At 40.3% G+C, this 21,488-nt stretch overlaps 1 protein-coding gene across 16 annotated transcripts in view; it reads left to right on the top strand.

Moving 5' to 3' along the window:
- Nucleotides 1-21,488, top strand: part of TTLL5 (tubulin tyrosine ligase like 5) — a 300,941-nt gene that overhangs the window by 25,982 nt on the left and 253,471 nt on the right. For all 16 annotated transcript variants that reach the window (XM_087448166.1, XM_014784427.2, XM_014784432.2 and 13 more), the window contains 4 exons: nt 2,745-2,875; nt 10,475-10,557; nt 17,870-17,939; nt 18,420-18,504. In XM_087448166.1, coding sequence (XP_087304292.1) covers nt 2,745-2,875; nt 10,475-10,557; nt 17,870-17,939; nt 18,420-18,504 — 369 coding nt within the window. The remainder of the gene's footprint in view (nt 1-2,744; nt 2,876-10,474; nt 10,558-17,869; nt 17,940-18,419; nt 18,505-21,488) is intronic.

The raw sequence follows: 21,488 nt of genomic DNA, 5'->3' as shown, positions 1-21,488 counted from the left end.
TGCTGTGGTGTTAGGTCTATATATATGGATAAAGTGGCCACATGTTTTATTTTCCTGGACAGTCCTGTTTTCCAAGATACTAACCTTTCTTTCTAAAAACAAATTAATAAAATTTCTCAGAAATTCTGATATTTTAGTATCTTAATCGGTCTGCATCTACACTTGGGATTAACTGAGAAATTTTTTGTCAGGCCATATATCTCAGAAGGTCACATCCTCTGGATACCTGTGGCATAAAAATTCCCAGAATGCTTTGGATTTGGAACTTGTTAGTTGATATACTAGTGTTTTTTCATTATTTGGGTAATCCAGATTTTTTGGTACTATTAATGAATTATGATTCAATTAAAATAAAGCACATAGGGCCGGCCCCGTGGCTTAGTGGTTAAGTGCGCGCGCTCCGCTACTGGTGGCCGGGGTTCGGATCCCGGGCGCTTACCAACGCACCGCTTCTCCGGCCATGCTGAGGCCGCGTCCCACATACAGCAACTAGAAGGATGTGCAGCTATGACATACAACTATCTACTCGGGCTTTGGGGGAAAAAATAAATAAATAAAAGATTTTAAAATAAAGCACATAGTGTTCCTAAAATATTTCATAATTGTTTGTAGTGGTGAATAGTCACAGACTGTTCATGAAGCTTTATGAGACTAGAATTTATTTGATGTATTTACTTTCTGGACCCTCTAAATTTGAGTATATTTATCAAAAGTCAAACTTAGAACACAGTCTTTTCTTGTTTGTGTATATTTGAAGTCTATTTTATAATATATTTTATACTTATAAATCAAATTTAAAAAGCCGATTTGGCAAGAAGAATCATAGACTTAAATGTAAAACCTAAAACTAAATCTTCTAGAAGAAAACATTTAGAAAATTTTTATGACCTTGGATTAGGTAAAGATTTCTTAGATATAACAATAAAAGCACAATCTATAAGAGAAAAAAAATTGATAAATTGGACTTCATCAAAATTTAAAATGTCTGTTCTTTGAAAGACACTGTTAAGAAAATGAAAAGACAAGCCCTAGACTGGGAGAAAATATTTGCAAAACATATATCTGATAAGGAATTTGTATCCAGAATATACAGTAACTCTTGAAACTAAATGATAAAGGAACAATCTTATTTTTCAAAATGGGCAAAATATTTGAACAGATACTTCACCAAAGACCATATATGGACATGACAAGTTGTTCAACATCGGTAGTCTTTAGCAGAATGCAAATTAAAACCACATGAGGTGTTACTACATAGCTATTAGAATGGCTAAAAACAAAGCAAAAAACCAGGCAATGCCAAGTGCTGATCAGGATGCAGTGCAACTGGAACACTGAAACCTTGCCGGTGGGAATTGCAAAATGGTACAGCCACTTTAGATAACAATTTGGTCATTGCTTGTAAAGTTAAACATATACTTGTGGTTTTAAAATGTGTCCACAAATTCCTTGACATTGCCTTCAAAAGGTTGAGCCTAATTCTCTGTTTTTGAATGTGGGCTAGACTTAGTGACTTACTGCTAACGAATATAATGGCAGAAGTGATGGTAAGTTACTTCTGAGACTACGTCATAAAAGACTTTGCAGCTTCTTTCTTGCTCTGTTTCTCTCTTGGATCACTTGATGTGGGAGAAACCACCTGTCATGTCATAAAGACACTCAATTAGCCTTATGGAAAAATTCACATGGGGAGGAACTGAGGCTTCCTGCCAACAGCCAGCCCCCTATGAGTGAGCATCTGGAAGGTGGGTCCTCCAGCCCCAGTCAAGCCTGATGACTGCCACCCTGGCCAACATCTTGACTGTAACCTCAGGACAAGAAGAGCTACCAAGACAGAACTACCACTGCTACAGTGGACAGCTCTGCCACTCCTGTGTTCCTGACCCACAGAAACTGTGTGAGATAAAAAATATTTATTATTATTTTAAGCTATTATGTTTTGGGGTAATTTATTATGCAGCAATAATAGATAGCTAATACAACTTACTAAACAATCTTATTAAACCCAGCAATCCTACTCCTAGAGGGATGAAAACTTACGTTCACAAAAAACTTACAAAAATTTATATTCATATAAAACCTGTACACAAATGCTTATAGCGACTTTATTCATAATCTTCAAAAACTAGAAACAGCTCTTTTGTCGTTTAACTGGAGGATGGATAAACAAACCGCGTACACCCAAACAATGGATACTACTGAGCCGTAAAAAGGAATGAAATACATACATGCAACATAAATCTCAACTGTGTTATGCTCAGTGAAAGAAGCCAGTCTCAAAAGGATACATACCATATGATTCCATTTATTTGACTTCCTGAAAAAGGCAAAATTATAGGGACAGAAAACAGAGGAATGTTTGCCAGGGCCTGGAGGTGATTGGCAGGGTTGACTACAAAGGGACTTAGGGTAACTTTTTGGGATGTTAGAACTGTTCTATACCTTGATGTTGGTGGTGGTTACCTAATTGTATGTGTTTGTTCAAACTCATAGACTTATACACTGAAAAGGGTAGATTTTACTGTACGTAAATTATACCTTAATGAATAAATCTTACCTAAGAAATCCATTTCATGAAAATGATTAATAAACTTTTGAGCTTGACAAAGGGATAGATTTGGGATATAATACTATCCCAAGTAACTGCTCTAGAACTGTAAACTATAAACTTTTTAGAATATGGTAACACAGGAAAACCTCTGAGTCATGGTTTACTGAAATGGGAATACTTTTATGATTTTTAGGTCGTATGAACTAACCCGGAAGGACCGACTGTACAAAAACATCATTCGAATGCAGCATACGCATGGATTCAAGGCTTTCCACATCCTGCCTCAGACCTTCCTGCTGCCGGCTGAGTATGCGGAATTCTGTAGTAAGTGCTTGACTGAGAACGCCCCCATCCCCACAACTGAACTCGGGGCAGACTTACCCCAAGGGCTGCCTCAGTCAGTAACCAATCAGGGCTTTTCAAATCCTTAAAAAATTGTGTTTCTTTAGTAAAACAGCTGCAGAGATAACTTTAAAACTGTTTTTATTCTGATTGTGTACCTGTGTGTTTATTCTTAGCAAGCTTGTCGGTATCATTCATGTAAGGACACATTAGTGTCATATACATGTTCCCCTGTCTTGTACAAAAAGTGTCTTCTCCATTGACCACAGTTAGTGCCTATGTAAAGATGTATGTACTTCTGCATTTGAACTACATATGCTTCCTTTTTGGTGTCTCTTTTCCCCTTGCCATTTAAGCAATATTCCTGTCACCTTGATTTCTGGACTTGTGTGACGTATGTTCTTTGGGGTACAAGTATCGTGCATCTTTTGGTGTTAGAGTGTGAAGGTACAAATTAGTCACGCTCTCTCTCCTTGGTGTTCAGACTAGTTGAAAAATACACATGGGAGCTAAATAGGGATCTAAATGTCAGCTGTACTGCTGGTAAAGCCAGAGAGGAGCACATGGCCTGCATCTGAGTCTCAGTGGGCTTCTTATTTCTTTTGCCTTGAAGTGAACTTACCTCCCCCACTCCAGGTAGAGGAGATGGGTTATTTCAGGTTTTCCTCCATGGGGTCAGAGCCTGACTCAGTGGGCTTAGTATATAGGAGAGGCATGAGTACAGAGGAGGTTTGAAGTAGGTCTTTGTGAGAGTCTAAATAGTAATAATCATAATAGTTAACACTTAATGAATATTTCCTTTCTGTTAGGCTGTCTTCTAAGTGGCATCTATCCTCTGAGTTATGTACTATTATTGTTCCCAGTTTTACAGGTGAGGAGACGGAGGTACAGAGAGCTTAAGAAACTTCCATAAGTTATGCAGCTAGCAAGTGGTGGAATTAGGGTTCAAACCTGGCAGTTTGGCTTCAGAGGCCATGCTCTTCACCACTGTGGTTTATTGCTAAAGACACTGGGCAGTATGCGCGTAATGACCATTTCTCAATATCACCAATGAGAGAAGTCACCTCTGTGAAGAGGATCAGGTATGACATACAGAGTGGAGAGACATATCGATAGTGCTCTTCTCAGTAAGTCCAAGAGAGACTATTCCTGTTTTATGGGTAGAGGAAGAGAAAGTTCTCTCTAGACTTCCTGACTTTTAATTCTTTTTTTTTTTTTTTTTTTTTTGTGAGGGAGATCAGACCTGAGCTAACATCCGTGCTAATCCTCCTCTTTTTGCTGAGGAAGACCGGCTCTGAGCTAACATCTATTGCCAATCCTCCTCCTTTTTTTCTTCCCCAAAGCCCCAGTAGATAGTTGTAGGTCATAGTTGCACATCCTTCTAGTTGCTGTACGTGGGGTGTGGCCTCAGCATGGCCAGAGAAGCAGTGCGTCGGTGCGTGCCCGAACCTGGGCCGCCAGCAGCGGAGCATGCGCACTTACTGACTTTTAATTCTTTTAACCTGTTGGACTTAACAGTCTGGTCGTCACCAGTGGGCTATTCATGCTCTGGGACTTTCATCATCAGGGACAGTTATCAGGATCTCCTGCTTCCACCTTGGTGAGGCCATTTCTCTGATAGCACTAGTGGCTCCAGCTGGGACCATTGGTTGGCTGTTCATGTTCTTTTTTTTTGTGAGGAAGATCAGCCCTGAGCTAACATCCATGCCAGTCCTCCTTTTTTTTGCTGAGGAAGACTGGCCCTGAGCTAACATCCATGCCGATCTTCCTCCACTTTATGTGGGACGCCACCACAGCATGGCCCCACAAGCGGTTCGTTGGTGCGCGCCAGGATCTGAACCCAGGTCGCCAGCAGTGGAGTGCACACACTTAACCGCTACGCCATGGGGCCGGCCCCTGGTTGGCAGTTCAGTGTTTGCCCATAGAAGGCTCTGAAATGGATCAGAAGAGAATATTAATTAGATGAATTAAGTTAACTTCAAAGCTATAGTACACCTAAAGCTGGAAATTTGTAGGTAAGAATTTTTATTATGTGACTTTAGCTACATTACTTAAACCTCTCTGCACCTTAGCTTCCTCCTCTGTAAAATGGGACTATTTCTAGTACTGACCTGATGGTGTTGTTGGGCTGTTTAAATAGGTTAATGCATGGAATGCACTTGGAATGGTGCCTGATAGGTGCTTAATAAATGTTTAATATTATTTCCTATTTCAAGTTATGTTGAGATGTATTGTTACATAATAAAATTAATAATAAGCTAGTATAAAAATGCTTCAGCTAACATGTCAGCAATGTAAAAATCCCCGATATGAACTCTTCTTGTTGTTGTATTCCTAATGAGAAATTAAAGTCCAGAATAATTCCCTATTAAAGATTAAAGGAGTCTAACTTGAAAATTTCCCTTTCTCCTCTCTGCGATTTTTTATTCTGCTGTTCTCCGCCACGCTTTGGAGGCAGGTTGAGGGCTGGGGATGCTCATTCAGATGATTGGATAAAGTTAGGGTTCCTCTATCAGTTCAAGCCTGACCTGTCTTTCTTTCAGTAGAATTGCTTCTTCAGCATATTGTTCAAACTCTGATGTGTTCTACTTTTTAACAAAAATAAGTTCAGAAGGTCAGTAGAATACATAGAATTAATACAGCTGTAACCCAAGGTCACCACATTTAGCTTCAGGGCTAAATTACAGGCAAATGGTGTTCCTCAGTCCCCGAGGCAAACCACCCATTGCCGTTGCCACCCAAAGACCACAACAGGGACTTACTGTGTTTGTGGAAGAGGGAGGACAGGGAAGACTTGATAGTAATGAGGAATCTTCTTGGTTTCAGTCTTGCCAGGATGCCAGTTGTCCAGAGTCCATGATCTCTAAACTTAAATCCATTAGGGAGAAATCTAAATCATTAGGTTAATTGTGTTGCTAAGTTTACGTATTAGGGGAGAAACCTACCTATTCCTACCACTTCCTCTTTCAAAGAGACCTTCTTCTTCTTCATAAAGTCTGTTTTAAGTTCCCTTCTTTTCCTTTGGTGTCTACCTAGCATATGATAACTAGGAAATTCCATTTTCTCCATGACTCTTATGTTCCTGACCCTCCAGTGCTGACCTGAGTTTGGGCAATAAGAGATTTTTGAGAAGGAAAGGGACGTGAACAGGCTGGCCTTAAGAAAAATGACCTCATGAAATGAATTGGAGGGAGTGGGGGGAAGACACACAGCGGTCACTTTGAAGGTTATTGTAGTGATCCAGATAAGAAGTGAAGATGGGCGCACCTAGGTAGCTGGAATGGAAAGGAGGGATGGAAAGAATGGTAGAGTAAACAAGGTTTACTTACTGGCTGTGAGGAGTGAGACAGGGGCCAAAGATATCTCCAGAGGTGTGAGTCTAAGAAGCTCGGAGGATGGATAAGTCTTTAACCAGGGAGTATAACCAGGAATGTAAAGGAAGTGTGTTAAAGGGGCAGGGGAGGGTTAAATTTTGGACCAGGTTTGGATTTGAGATGCCTACAGGCATCCACGTGGTAATGTTTTACAGGCAGTTATAAAGGCAATTTTGAGTTCTGGCTGGAGATACAGATTCTAGAAGTTGCAGGTATGGCAGTGGATGTGATTACCAAGGGAGAGAAAAAGAAAGAGAAGAAGAACCACGGAGAAATCAGAGGGAGAGAGAGCTCGAAGATATGAGCAAGGAAATGAGGTCCCAGAGGAGGCAGGAGAGGGTTAAATCAAGAGCCCAAGTATCAGGGTGAGCTTTAGGAAGGAGGTGGGCACGTCTTTCCCCTAAAAGGAGGGAAGGAAAAAGGGTAAGTGATGACCCAGATAAAGTTTTAGATAGAGAGGAAAGCAGGTAAGTGGGTTTATGTTACAAATTCCCAGCCTTGGTGAGGAGGTTGTCGAGGATACACACCAGGAATGAGGGGCCTAGAGATGTGTTTGGATATTTGAGAGGGGCCGAAAGGGATGGGAACAGCCTGTGAAGGGCCTTTGAAAGGGAACTGGTGAGAAATGGACGTGAGGATTGCCTAAAGACACTATCGATACCAGCCAAGGTGAATCTCATGAATTTATAGCTTTTTGTTTTAACAAGAAAAAACCTTAAAATCTATCTCTATAGGGATCTAGCCCAGAGACCAACCACTACCTCAAGAGATATGAAAGCCTGGATGCTGCCAAACTGTTCCCGGGAATGCATGGCACAGATCTTTCTAGGCTCCTGGTGCCGCTGTTGCCAGTTACAATATGTAGTAGAATTGGAGGTCTGTGACCCTGATGAACCCAACTAAGAATCTCTTGCCAACTCCAGCCGCTTCCCCAAGTGGACAGCTTTCTACGTAGGAAGAAGGAAGCAACAAGGAAGATATGGTGGTGCCATGTCAGAAAAGCAAACTTTCCCCAAAACCCCCTGCAGATTTCTGCTTACTTCTGATTAGCCAGAATTGTGTCCTATGGCCATTTTTAGTTGCAGAAGAGGTTGAGAAATGATTCTAAGGAATGAGCAAAATTTCGACGTCAGCTGTTAATAGCAGGTGACTGGATTTCCAAGCAATCAGTAGGATTATAGAATCATAATATTAGAATTATAAGAGATTTTAACAAATCAGACCAAACCTCTCATTTTAAAGATGAGACTGGATAGTTTAAGCAAATTACCCGTGGTGTCCTCCACTTGAAAAGTCAGAATTAGAACTCAGATCTTTTCCTCCTGGCTCAGTGCTCTTTCCATTAGACAGAGCATGCTGCCACCATAGGACTGGAAGGCACTAGAAAGAATTGCAGACCCTGTCTAGTACATCTGCATCCTGACAGGCTGTCGAGCTCTTTGCGCTGCTCTTGCTTCTGATATTTCTTGCTTCCTACCCACATTTTTAGAACCTGTGAAAGAAATCAATCTTTGTTCTGAAATATAACAAATCAAGGAGAAAAGCATAGCATGCAACACAAGTCTTTGGTATTTAGAATTTCAAGAACATGGTAAAAGTGAACCAACAGAAGAGGCAGAAACCTCTGATAAGACTAGTTCACAAAGTAAGATTGTTAAACATGTTAGGTGGCAAAGATTGCGTTTAGGTAGATTTTCCCTTTTCTGAAAACAAGAGTTTTCTGCATCTGCTTGCCACTGCAAAGGGTACTGTCTCCAGACAGGTTTGGTCATTTTCTTAGGCATTCCTATAGCCCCCTGCGCTTCCTCTTTGTAACTCTCAGTGTCTCTGTAATGACTTTTTCAACGTCTGCCTTTTCTGCTAGTCTCATCTCCGTGAGGGCAAAGACTGTCTTTTTCACTGCTGCATGCCCCACACCTAGCAAACTGATTGACACGGATTGGGTACTTAGAAGTAATGAATGAAGGAAGTTTGGAAAATTTTGTAATTTTTTGTTTTCTTTTGCTGTTGATAGCTTCTTCTGGGCTCAATCCATTGTGTCTTCAGAATCTGAGGGAAATGGCAAAATTGAAAAATACATAAACTGTATACATATATTCAAGGCTATACTTTATAGAGATTTAATGTGTCTTATGTAACTATAAATATGTCGTGTATAGCAGGCCTTTAAAATAAATTATCTAAGTTACATTTTTTGAAAGGTAATATATTCCCATGGTACAAAAAAAATACAAAACAGTAATGAGTGAAGAGCCTCCTTTCTCCTTTTTTTTTTAATCTAGTAGTCATTCTTTTTTTTTTTTTTTTTGAGGAAGATCAGCCCTGAGCTAACATCCCTGCTAATCCTCCTCTTTTTGCTGAGGAAGACCGGCTCTGAGCTGACACCTATTGCCAATCCTCCTCCTTTTTTTTCCTCAAAGCCCCAGTAGATAGTTGTATGTCATAGTTGCACGTCCTTCTAGTTGCTGTATGTGGGACGCGGCCTCAGCATGGCTGGAGAGGCGGTGCCTTGGTGCGCGCCCGGGATCCGAACCCGGGCCGCCAGTAGCGGAGCGCGCACGCTTAACCGCTAAGCCACGGGGCCAGCCCCTCCTCCTTTCTCCTCTTGTTCCTCAGTCATCCTGTTCTCCTCCCCAGAGCTGGTCAGTGTTTTTTACTTCTCCTTCTAGAGACATTCTCTGCATTTACTAGCATATCGCTTGAGTGTGTGTATGAACAGATGGGAGCATATACCACATTACCTGCACTTCCCTTTTTTCACTGAACAGCCTGTCTTTGAGATCATTCCCTATCTGTTCATTAATAACATTCTTGTTTTGTGTGTCTGCTTAATATTCTATGATGTAGATCAGGTGTCTGTAAACCATAGCCCTTGAGTCAAATCCAGGCTTATGCCTGTTTTTATATATCCCATGAGCTAAAAAGGGTTTTTACATTTTTAAATGGTTGAAAAAAAAATTAAAAGAAGAATAACATTTTGTGGCATGTGGAAATCATAGGAAATACAGTGTCCATAAATAAGGTTTTATTAGAACACAGCCATGCCCCTCTGTTTACATATTGTTTATGGCAGAGATTGCATGGCCCACTAAGCCTAAAATATTTATTATCTGGATTTTTACGAAAGAAAAGTTTGCTGGCCCCATTATATAGATGGAATATAGTGTATTTAATTAATTGATGGACATCTTTTGCTCTTATAATGCAACATTGAATAATCTGGTACATACAGTGTTTCACACATGTGTGAGTAGAAGAGGAGGATACATTTCTAGAAGTGGAATTGCTCATAAAGTTTTAAATTCCATGTGGCACATTTCCATTTCTCCTAATTCTGTTAGGTTGCATCAAGGGGAAAGGCAGGGGAAGATGGGGGAGAGTGGACAAAGGGATCTTTTTCTCCTCCTGGTGAAATGGTTTGTGGGACTGACAAAGTCAAGTTCCTGTTGCAAGGCCTTGAAAAGATGGTTTGGCTCATATCAGAGGGAGTCCTTTGTCCCTGCTTCTCTCCCATGTCCTCTGACCTTCCCTAAGTGGAGGGCAGAGCCATCTGCAAGCATCTGGGAGTCCTAGTGTCAGTTGTCTGGTTTCTCTTCCCATGATCCAAACGTATTTAAAGTGTAAATCTGAACCTGGGAAAGGAACAGAAGTAAAGGGCATCTTTTAATCACTTGTAAATTATTGTCCTCCCTCTCCACTTGCACATTGTTTGATTTAAGGTGATTTTTTCCTACAAGCTCAGAGAAATTGCTTCAGGAAACTGAGCATGTTAGGAGATCTAGCATTTGGCTCACATTGTCACTGTCTGCAATGACAGCCTCTGGAGGTCCTTTAGTTAATGGGGGTGAGAGTTTCAAAGATTCCTGAAAGTTGTTTGTGACAGTAATAGACTGACATCCAGATATTTGCCTTATTTTGTTTTCATCCTCTCGTTCAAGAGGGGAAATGGAAAAAATATAGGGTATAATTTTGTTGTCTCCTCCTCCTTTCTTTCTCCTGTTCCCCCTCTCTCTCTCTTTTTGTTTTCATTTTTAAGGCTAGTCCAAAAATACAGGTTATTTTAGCTGCTGCCCTGCACTTAGAAATTTGAAAAATTCTTTGGGTACCTGGGTAGATAACCATTGCTGAAATTTAAGATGATAAACTCATGTCCCTTCTTTCCCTTTGTTTCTCTCTCCCACTTTTTATCTCCCAATATTTTGAGCAGATTCATATTCAAAGGACCGGGGACCTTGGATAGTAAAACCAGTGGCCTCTTCTAGGGGGCGGGGCGTCTACCTGATCAACAATGTAAGTATGCGGCAGATGGCCACCTTTCTCCTTATGTGTTCTTCCCCGTTCACCCTTGGTCCTAGCTACTAATACAGTTCCTTTTCATTAAGAGCAGATGTTCCTTTCTGAAATCTGCATTCAGAAGTATGGGTTCAGGGTGGGTATGAGTTGGCTACTGTTCACCTTACTGGCAGTAACCTCCTCTCGTGCCAACAGTTACTCTATGGCTATAAAGTCACTTGATCAGATTTTAGGGAAGGGCAGGCTTTGGTGTCAGCAGAAAAGGTACCTCTTTTCAGCTTTCAGCATACTGTTATGTTAATTCCTCAGCACTAAGAATTGATTGGTAGCATACACATTTAGTTTCTATTATGAGCAGAACTGTGGGTTCCTGCCCTGAACGTCGTGAAGGAAATTAACCTTAATTTGGTATGGCATCCTTGCTGCTGCTTCTGCTCCTTCCTCCTTTCCTCCCATCCTCCTCCTCCTTCCCTGCCTCTCTTCCTTACTTCCGTCCTCCCTCCCTCCTCCTGCTTTTCCTTCTCATCCTCTTTTTTTCCCCAAAAGTCATCAGTATCTTGAATCTTTGCGAAATCCTCATTAAAAGGTGTTTTTAAATTGAATACATATACAGAGTGAATAAAATAAAATCTCAACTCTAGTCTCACCTTCTAGACTTACAACAGTAGTTAGTAACTTAATATGGTTGACTTACCTTTCTTTTTTTCTCAACTTTACATTGTATTTGTTAATTTCTAGTTTGATATTTATTTCGCACATATCACCTCCTATTCTCCCTTCCTCATTCCATCTCTAAATTTGGTTACTTTTTATTATTTTTTTATTTCAAAGGATTATAACATTTACATTCTCTTCGATAACGATGCTTCATTTTCTCTGCTTAAGAAGAGAAAAAAAAAAATTTAAACTCAATAGAAGCTTTATAGCATTGGAATTCTGAAATTTAACCAGTATGTAATTAAGCCTGGGTCTCTTTTCATTCTTCCTCTTGGACCTTTGGTTGGACCTTTCAATCTGGAAACTATTTTCCTTTAGTTCAGGGAAAATTATCCGTTTTTTTTGTCTTTGTTTCTGCTTTTAGAACTCCTTTTTGAGGCATTCTGGGTCTTCCTTCGTGTCAACTTTTCACTAATTTTTCTTTGTCTTCCCCATCTTTATCTTCTGGATCACCAGTTTGAGCTCTCATCTGTTTTATTATTCATTCTATCCTACTGTATTTCTTCTATATTGGCTTATCATAGTTTCCAGAAACTCTTATTTCTGATTTGCCTTTTTCTTTTTTTTTTTATGACAGCCTTTTGTTCCTTAATGGATACAGTTTGCCTGCTGGTCTTTCCGAGGATGCTTTCTGATGACCTTAGGTGTTGCGTTATATTCATGAACAAAAGACTAGACTGAAATTGGCAGCTGGCCTGGGTTTCCCCTGCTGTTGTGTAGGACTGTTTTGTTTCTCTAAGAGCTTCTCTCTGGATGAGAGGCTGAAGGTGGGTTTTGTGTAAGGGAAAAATATGGGTGACATTACCTTAGGTGGACATGGGTGAAGAGCATGCCCCTTCCTTCCCCCTCACTAAAATAGGGCAGGCCTTATTGTGAATACAGAGGAAGATTTTGGTAATTTCCCTCTTGGGAAGAGCTACCCTTCCTCTCCTTTCTTCTTTGTGTCTGTTGTAGGGATGGAGGGGCCTCAAGTTGATCTCTTCTCTCAGATCCCTATACCCACCCAAGATGTCCTCCTGAGGGTGTCATCATTAGGTTTTATCCCGAGGGCAAAAGCTTTGGGTGTGGAGAAGGCCCACTGGCCTCACTGTTGTAATTCTTGTTCCTTGGCCCACTCCTGCTCTTCATGTTTGTTCATTACCAGCTTGGAACTTCTCAGAGGGCTCCTTGAGAAGATCACTCTTACCTCAGATATTTGGGGCTGGGCCTTCCTCTGCTCTGTTTTCTCAACTTGATCCCATCTGCTTTCTATCTTTCAGAATTTCCTTATACTTTTGGTCTGTTCTTGTCTCCTTTACCTGTTTTCTAGACTTGTTATCATTTCGTTCTTTTAAAAATATCTTTTCTGTCCTTTTAGTGGGACTCGAAGGGAAGAGGGGAAGGTGGCTGTGTTGTGTGTGTGGTCAATACTCCATCTTAAATTCCCCAGTTCTCTTTTCACATGGTCTGAGCTATTTCCTGTATGTGCAGAAACTGACTTTCTGAGGGGTCTTTCATATTGGGAAATCCTTAAATTCAGTCTGGACTAGAAACTGTACAGTAAACACTGGCAGCCAGACCTTTTGTGCTGAAGAAACATAGGATCTAGTTCTGATACAGCAACTACTACAGCCCCAGGCTGCAAGTCCTGTTACCTGGCCCTGGGTCATGCTGGAGGCCTTTTAGCCTGGGTCTCATGTGACCCTGGCTATATGGGCTGTAAGGCCCTGGTCATATGCCTTGGAACTCTCTTTTCCTGTCTCTGTTCTGACCTTGGCGTGAAGGCTCCTGTCCGACAGCTTTTCCTTCAGTCCCGTGCCAGGAGCCCCCGTGTTGTTTGAATCTCATAGACGGCACTAGTTTGGGTTTGGGTTTCGGCTGCCAAATGGAATTGCTATTGAAAGTCAACTGTGGTACAAGTTTGCTTTTTATTTTCTTAGACATGAGTCAAAAAGAATAGGATCTATTCCCAACTCATCTGGGACTTTTTTCTCTTGGAATGCTCTTTTGCCCTAGTGATTTGTTATTTTAAACCCAACATCATAAAGAATAGAAAAGTTAAACTTTCCTTGGTGGGGCTGAGAACCCCGTGGGTGACAAGTCTTGAGAGAATGTGTTTGGCAGGCTCTCGTCCTCCCTCCCACCCCTCCCTGGGCTGAATCCCTTGAGACCCCCTGCATAGATCAAAGTACTTGGCAGGACCCTTTGCCTCCCCCTCCCCCTCAGTGAAGCTTTGGAATGAGTCTGATTCTTTGAGGTATTTGGTGAAGGTGCCAGACAGAAGCCTGGGAAGATGCCAGCAGGCACCGGGGGAGCTGGCAACATGTGGACATAATGGGAAAATATTCCCATTTCACTCCAACACTGGAATTTTATCACCTTTTACCCAGACCTACAAACCATGTAGTTAATCCTCTTCTCTCTCTCCTTACATACAGGCCTAACCATCCCCTCTTTTCCATACCTGGATCCTTTCCCATGGAATATGTGACCCATTAGCCAACGGGATGAAGTAACTCTTTCCAAGGCTGCTGCCTGCTTTCCTCTTAGATTGGAGGGGGACTGGGGGGAGTGCTCAGGCAAAGGGTCTATGAGCAGAACTAATATGAGTGGATGGGGTGTTGGGGGGGCGGAGTTAGGTGTGAGGCCAAATGAAAACATCTTTCCCTGTCTTCCCGCTGGAGTGAGAGGGCCTCTTATTAAAAATTCCCAATAACAGTCATAACCTTTTGGAAAATATCTGCAAATAGCAACTTTTACCATTACACGAACAGGATAAAGGATAGAAAAAAGCATTACTTTTATGTAATACTGAAGAGAGAAGTGTGAGCTCCTACAGATGGAAGCATCTCCGCCAGTTGGCTAACGGGGTCTCTTAATGATGTGCTCTTTAACTCTAGAAATACAGCGTAAAGGAACAGAGTTGTGTTTGCTCCAGCTCCTTCAGTAACCGTTGACTAAATGCCATATTTTCTCAATTTAGTATATTCAAATCAAGGAGGGGAAAGAGCTGCTGTTTTCTGATTAATGTATGAATTTGATTATGGAAGTCAAATTTAGTCATCCTTGCCTCACACATTATCCACGGTAAACACAATATTAGTAATTTCCCTGAGATTTTGAAGTATCAGGAGAGTATTTAGGTCACTCTAGTCATGCCTGTATTTGTGCATATAATTCTGTACAGCTCTCTTGTTCCTATATGTTTTTGTTTTGTTTTGTTTTTTTTGTTTTTGTGAAGAGATGAGCCCTGTGCTAACATCTGCCAATCCTCCTCTTTTTTGCCGAGGAAGACTGGCCCTGGGCTAACATCCGTGCCCGTCTTCCTCCACTTTATATGGGACGCCGCCACAGCATGGCCTGACAAGCAGTGTGTCAGTGCGTGCCCGAGATCCGAACCGGCGAACCCCGGGCCGCCGCAGCAGAGCACGCACACTTAACTGCTTGTGCCACCCGGCCAGCCCCTCTATATGTTTATATGTTGTTTTATGTTTATGTTTATATCTTATGTGCTCTCTATTTTTTCCCATTGTTCAACAGATATTTAGGGAGCCCTTGCTGTGTGCTAGGTGCTGCCACTTCGTAAAAATAGAGACTTTCTCTTAATCCTTATGTATCTTCATTATAACTCAGTGCATTGCTCTGTGTAGAATGGCGGGTGGCATGCTGTGATGAATGCTGCTGAGTTGTGGAACTTAGTAAATAGAACCACATAGATGCTATTGGGTTGGCAGTAACAATAACAACTATTTCTTGAGCATTTAATATGTGCCTACCACTGTGCCTTCCAAATATAATCTCATTTAGTCTTCATAAGAACCCTATGAGGTGGTTCTGTTATTTCCTTAGTAAGTGGTAGAGTCGACTGTAACCCAGGTCTAGGTGATTCCAGAGCGTACACTCTTAACCACTGTACCATTCTCCCTTGCAGTAACTTAGCAGATACCATGAGCTTTAAAATGTTTTTAAAGTTAGAAAAATGTTTTAAAGTTAGAAAAAAGAATGTTTCCAACTTTCCCAATAATTCAGATTCTTGCTTTAGTATACTTTGGAGGGCAATTTGAGCTTGGAATTGAAATCATTTAAAATGATTTAATTGGGGATTGATGAAGAGGGAACAGGCATGAAGGTATCAAAAGGCTTTCATTAGTTACTTATCAGTATATCACATTACACAAATAAACTATATCCAAATCATTTTTTTCTTCTATGAGCTTACAGTCTAATTCCTAATGCAGATAGAAGTGAAAGGGACAGACTTTTGAGCAAATATTGAAGTTACTTAAATAATGTAAGAGATTATGTTATGCATCACTCAAAGGATAGATGTGTATGATGAGGAAGGGAAGGGAGGGAATGGGCATGGACACTAGATGTGTAATGCAGTGAAGACCATCATTAGTGTATTCTCTGGTTCAGAAGAAGGTTGGGTGGTCATATATCCATTGTAGCCTATTGGTGTTACTCAGTAGGAAGAGAACTGCGATGGGTAATTTTAGGTTTAGAACACAGCCTACAGCTTGCTGCTTTGTACTGTGCATCAGTTCTTAGACATTAAGCTGACTCAAAGTAGACAGTAGTTGTGAGAAACTGATCAAGAAACCTAAGGGAGTCAGGAAGTGGTGTGAGTGATTGAGTCCATGCGTATGAGTCAGTACTGATGTTGTGGTGTCCACATGGTGCGTAGAAGTGGGTTGTGACAGTTGTGTTCTGAGTTTGAGATCGCAACAGTGGGAAATGAGAGGGGAATCTCATTACTGTGACTCTGGAGTTGCTCGTTGTGGTTGTGTATAATATGCTGGGTCACAAAGTTATCCTTCTTCTGTGATAACTGCAGTATTTGGGATAGCAAATGCACGTTATAAAGACAGACTTTTGAATTTGGGGGACAATTATTTTAGGTCAGAACTTTAGGGAAAGTTGTGAGTAGTACTTAAGAGTTGAGCCTCTGAGGCAGACTGCCTGGATTCAGTGCTGCTCTGCCACTTATTAGCTGTGTGACTCTGAGCAAGTTCCTAACCCTCTCTGACTCCTTACTCATCTGTAATATTTGGATGATGATATACCTACCCCATGGGGTTGGGTGAGGATTAAATGAAATAATACTTGTGAAGAATTAGAACAGTGCTTGGCATGTAGCGAATGTTCAGTATGTTTATTAAATTTTATTTTTCTTTGCAAATGTTAATGGTTATTTCTGTTTCTGCTACTGTAGCTATTATCATCACAATAATTATTATGGCCACTTCCTCTTTTGGAGTTCTTTTGTCCTAGATAGATTGTGCTGACTTCCAGCTGATTTCTCTGTCTTAATCTAATCTCACATAGAGTTGTTCTATTCCAGGTATTTTAATCTTACTATTAACTTAATCAAGAATCCACAGTAATTTCTTGCTTCCCACCATGTTCAATCTAAACTTCCCTTGCCAAGGGTTCAGATCCCTTAGCCAGTGGGGTCCCTCCCTCCTAATAGCCTAACCGAACCTTTCATCATTTCCCAGTTCAATCTTTTAGTCCCAGGTCAGTGAATCTGCCTACTCTCCTTTCTCCTGGACTTTGTGCCATCTTCCCATGATGGCCTCCTTTCCTTCCCTCCATGTGCTTGATGGCTTTCAGCACTCACTTCTGTGCCTGCTCTTTCCAGACAAGCCTGCCCTGACTGGTCCCCTCTAACTGGTCTGCACTTCCGCTTTGCAGCCTCACATCTTGCACTGGCAGATATGGTGCTTTGTATTCTTTTAAATTATATATTTTGCTGTCCCTCTACCTAAATATTAAACGCTTTGGGAGTAGAGCTTCGGCTCTGCAAAGGCAAGAATTGTATCTATTTTCTTCATCACTGTATTCCCGGTGCCTTATACAGTATCCAACAATACTCATAATTATTTATCCTATAAATGACTCTTTTTTCATCGAGAAAATCTTTAAAAGATCTAGTTCGGTCTTTGCATACAGTTTTCTAAGCACCTTGATGAAAGTCTTCATTTAAGAATAATGGTAGTAGGGGCCGGCCCCGTGGCTTGGTGGTTAAGTGAGCGCGCTCCACTGCTGGCGACCTGGGTTCGGATCCCGGGCTCACACTGACGCGCTGCTTCTCCGGCCATGCTGAGGCCGCGTCCCACATACAGCAACTAGAGGATGTGCAGCTATGACACACAACTATCTACTGGGGCTTTGGGGGGAAAAATAAATAAAATAAAATCTTTAAAAAAAAAAAAAAAAGAGTAATGGTAGTATTTTAAAATTTCCATCATACTTTACATTTGGGAGAAAACAAGTTTTTATTTATGTTTTAAGTAGCTTTTATTTTCTTGGCATGTAACTATTTAACATCATGTATATAAATCTTTAAAGCTGTTTAGGCTGTATTTATTATGTGAGAGGTGCTGTGTAGATTTATTTTTTCCCCCATTGTAATTGGATACCCACAATGTTTATGAAAGTGGTGTGTTATGTGGCCAATTAAATATATGGGTGGCTCGGAGGAAAGTTTTTCTTAAGAGTTTTAGTTTTCTGTGTTATCATTTCTAAAAGGTTAAGAACTTTACTCCCTTATTGTAAGTTAGGATTTCTTTGTGTTTCTACGCTTTCATTCTTTCTCTTTACTCAATAGCCAAACCAGATTTCCCTGGAAGAGAACATCCTGGTCTCTCGTTACATCAGCAACCCCCTGCTCATAGATGGTGAGTTGTTAGGGCCTCGACTAGATTGGGCTGGATCTTGCCAAATTTTTTTGATGTTTTCGTAGTCTTCTCTAGTAAACCTTGCTTAAGCTGGTGTGAAATTATTGGTAACTGTGGCTCCAGAAATGATGCTGGTTCCTTACCTACCTCATAGGATTATTTTGAAGATAAAATGAGATAATAAAAAAGGACATGCTTTATAGGTTATACAATAACAAATATATACGAAATTGTCCAGTACATATATATATCATTTCTCTCTCATTATATATATGTATGTATATGTATGATTCTTTCTGTCTCATTTTATATTATTATATTTTATATTATTTATCCTCAAAAGGCAAGGTGTGTGGGCAGTCTGTGTTTTGTAGGAGAGGAGGACTGTTCTTTTTTTCATATTTGTTACATTGTCCTGTTCATTCTGTAGCACAAAACAAATGCACTTAGTTTTTCCTGTGAATCCAAATTTTTTTCTAGATTTCAAATTTGATGTGCGCCTCTATGTGCTTGTGACTTCCTATGATCCTCTTGTCATCTATCTCTATGAAGAAGGATTGGCTAGGTAAGCGACTTTTTTAGGGGGGAGGGTGTTTATTAGAGTGGACCCATTAAAGAGTGTATTAAGATCAGGCGGTTTCTTTCTGTTATGTTCAACTCAGGAAAATAGAGTTTAGCAAGATAGTCTTCAGATTACAGAAATCAGTGTTATTAGTGTTATTACTTTACAGTCCCATTTGCATATCCACACATATGAACAAGCATGTGAATGTAAACATATGCCTTTCCCAGCAGGGATCCAGGATCACATCATATTTTCATGCAATGGCAATTGTTATGAAAACCCCAGGGTATTAAGATAATTTGCCGTGGTTCTTCACAACTGATCTAGAGAGAAAAAAAAATCCTACCTTTACTTCTTTGTTCTGTATCAGACATTTATTTTAATGCTCACAACCTTTTAGTTGATGCATTTTTGCAGTTGAGGAAACTGAGCTTTAGAGAGGTGAGGGAACTTGAAGTCAGTTTTCTGAGATCTCCCAGCTGGTTGGTAGTGGAGCGGGAATCTGAACTCATAGATCTGACTCCAGAGCTCCAGGCCGGAGCTGTTTCATGCCCTCTTGTATTTAGGAGACATTAGCTGCTTTATTTTATTTTATTTTTTTCACCTGCAAGTAATATACTTTGCACTGGTTATATATAGATTATTCTGTTTTTCTTGAGGTACTTTTTAGGTTTTAAGGTAATGTGACTGACTTACAAAATTAAGTTCAAGTTATAATAATTTAAAGTTTTCTTTCCCATAGCCACAGGATTTTACAGGTGACAGTGTTTTCACAGACTCTTTAAATTGTTTAAAATAAGTATATAACTTTGCTATGCTTGTCTTCTTTTCCCCCACAAAACTTATATATAGATATATATTTACCAACTAGCCTGCCCTGCAGTTTCTTTTATGCATAATGGCCTTAGAGAGCATAGCAGTTTAGGAGAGGTGGTTTGCATCTGTGAGCAGTCGTGACAAGCTCAAAAGCATAGTTTGTGTTTCTGTATTTTAGAAAATACACTTCAAAGACAGGAAATACCATGGATAAAAGAAGGCTACCTATTTAAGTATAGGTGCTTTGACACATATTATTGTACTCTGACAACTGTTATTTTAGAATTGTATTTTAATTATTTCATATACTCAAAATTTTTTGATTCACCCTGTGGCTGGAATCAGAGGGTGAGAGCAGGCTGAACCAATTCTAGCTGGCTGAACCATGTCTTCCCTTCACCTCTAGGTGGCAGTGACAGCATTTATAAGCCCTGTCATAGTCTTAGCTAAGATTTATGAGTTTGTGCCCTGGGAACACTGGAGGCTGCTGAAGCTCCCTAGTTCTGGCTTCCTGTTCCCTGAAAGTTGAGGAGGGGGAAAACGAAAACATTTCTCAGTTTTTAGGTAAAAGTCTGAACCAGGCATCTGGACACAAACTGACTACCAACACTGATCAGATTTTCATAGGAAAGAAGTTTTCTGTAGTGTTTGTGGACTTATGTGCTCTCATGCTTTGAAGTATAGAGGTAAAAACTGAGTCCCCATATTATCTAGAACAGAAGAAGGTGAAATATATCCCTTACTTCTGCTCAGGTATATAAGGTGCTGAGGATTTTCCATTTTGTAATTTGAGATGCCTCAGCTTTCCCTCTTGTGTATCATGATCCCTCCATCCTCCTCTTTCCACTCATCCTCACCCCAGCTTGTCTCCTGTACCCCTCTTGGGAACTAATTATGTCCTACCACAAATTGGACTTCTTAAATAGGGAAAAGATATCAAGGTTATGCTCACTGTTTCTCAAGGATATTATGCCAGTATATTTTGTATATTATTCCAAAGACATTTCACCCGCAATATTAGTAGCCCTCTCTATTGGTAAAGTTTGGCCTAGTTGTAAGACCTCAGTGGTTCAGATGTGAAATGAGAGCAATACCAATGTTTATTATGGAATTTACTGTACATACACAAGTTCTTTTGCTGGGTATGTGTTAGAAGTCAGAATCCACTAAATTGGGTAACTCTCTTCTTTTGCCTCCAGCAGCAACTGAGTATATATATTAAAAAAAAAAGAAGGGTGTTCTTTCTCAGAATAATTGGGAAGAAAGCTTTTTAAAAGCTCAGACCAAACTGAACCAAAAAATATGAATTTTCAGGGCTTTGGCTCGTTTTACCTAAAAGTATAGGAGCATATAAAAGCTTTTACAAAAGGACAGTACGTTATGACAGGCTGTTGGCCAGAGGCCTGCCAGGGTACGTTGCTCTGCACAATAACTCCCATGTGCCAGAGTTCCTGTGTCTTAGCTCACTGTGTATCCTGGCATTCATCTGCTTCTTTTTAATCCTCAGAATCTGCTTGACTGTGTCATTACATTCAACAATAGTCTATAGCATCTCCAGGTCTGCAGCCTCTACTAATCTTGGGTCACGTGTGTTTTATGTAGACATTACTGAAAATAATCAGTTTGGGATGAGATCACTAGGCCATTTTACTTTGAGGCTCAACAAGGAAAACCATAATCTTTCCTAAAGAGACAGAACTGGCAGCCAATATAATTGGTTTCCTTCTTTAGAAAAGAAGGGTCTTATCCCATATCACTTCTGTTTTGGGCTTCAAAATGAATGCTTAGGTGACAGCAAGATTGAGTTCATTTCACAATACAGTTTTGGGAAATGGGCATTTTGTGTAAATTCTTTACCTTCTTAAACTTACTAAAGAAAAAACCTAAATGGTTTTTATAATAATTTCAGTTGTCCTTGTTGTTTTATTCACATAAGAAGTAGGAAAACTTATTATTTTCTTATACATAGGAAAAATATTGAGATTTTTTTTTTTTAACTATCTTGTCTTTCTGGTATTTGGGTCCAGTGTTTTGCCCCATCCCACTTTTGAGTTTCACAGGTTTGTTGCTCTTTTGCACCAGCAGGGGACACTCACTTTCCAGAGAGGGGTGCCATTCGCTACCAAAATGGTGTGGGTTCTTTTTCCTGTCAGAGGTGGAATCCAAAA

The sequence above is a fragment of the Ceratotherium simum genome, chromosome 24, assembly GCF_057802395.1.
Source record: "Ceratotherium simum simum isolate JZ-2026a chromosome 24, ASM5780239v1, whole genome shotgun sequence".
Classification (NCBI taxonomy): domain Eukaryota; kingdom Metazoa; phylum Chordata; class Mammalia; order Perissodactyla; family Rhinocerotidae; genus Ceratotherium; species Ceratotherium simum.
Note: the sequence above shows the minus strand (reverse complement) of the source record. Positions and strands in the feature narration are given on the sequence as shown.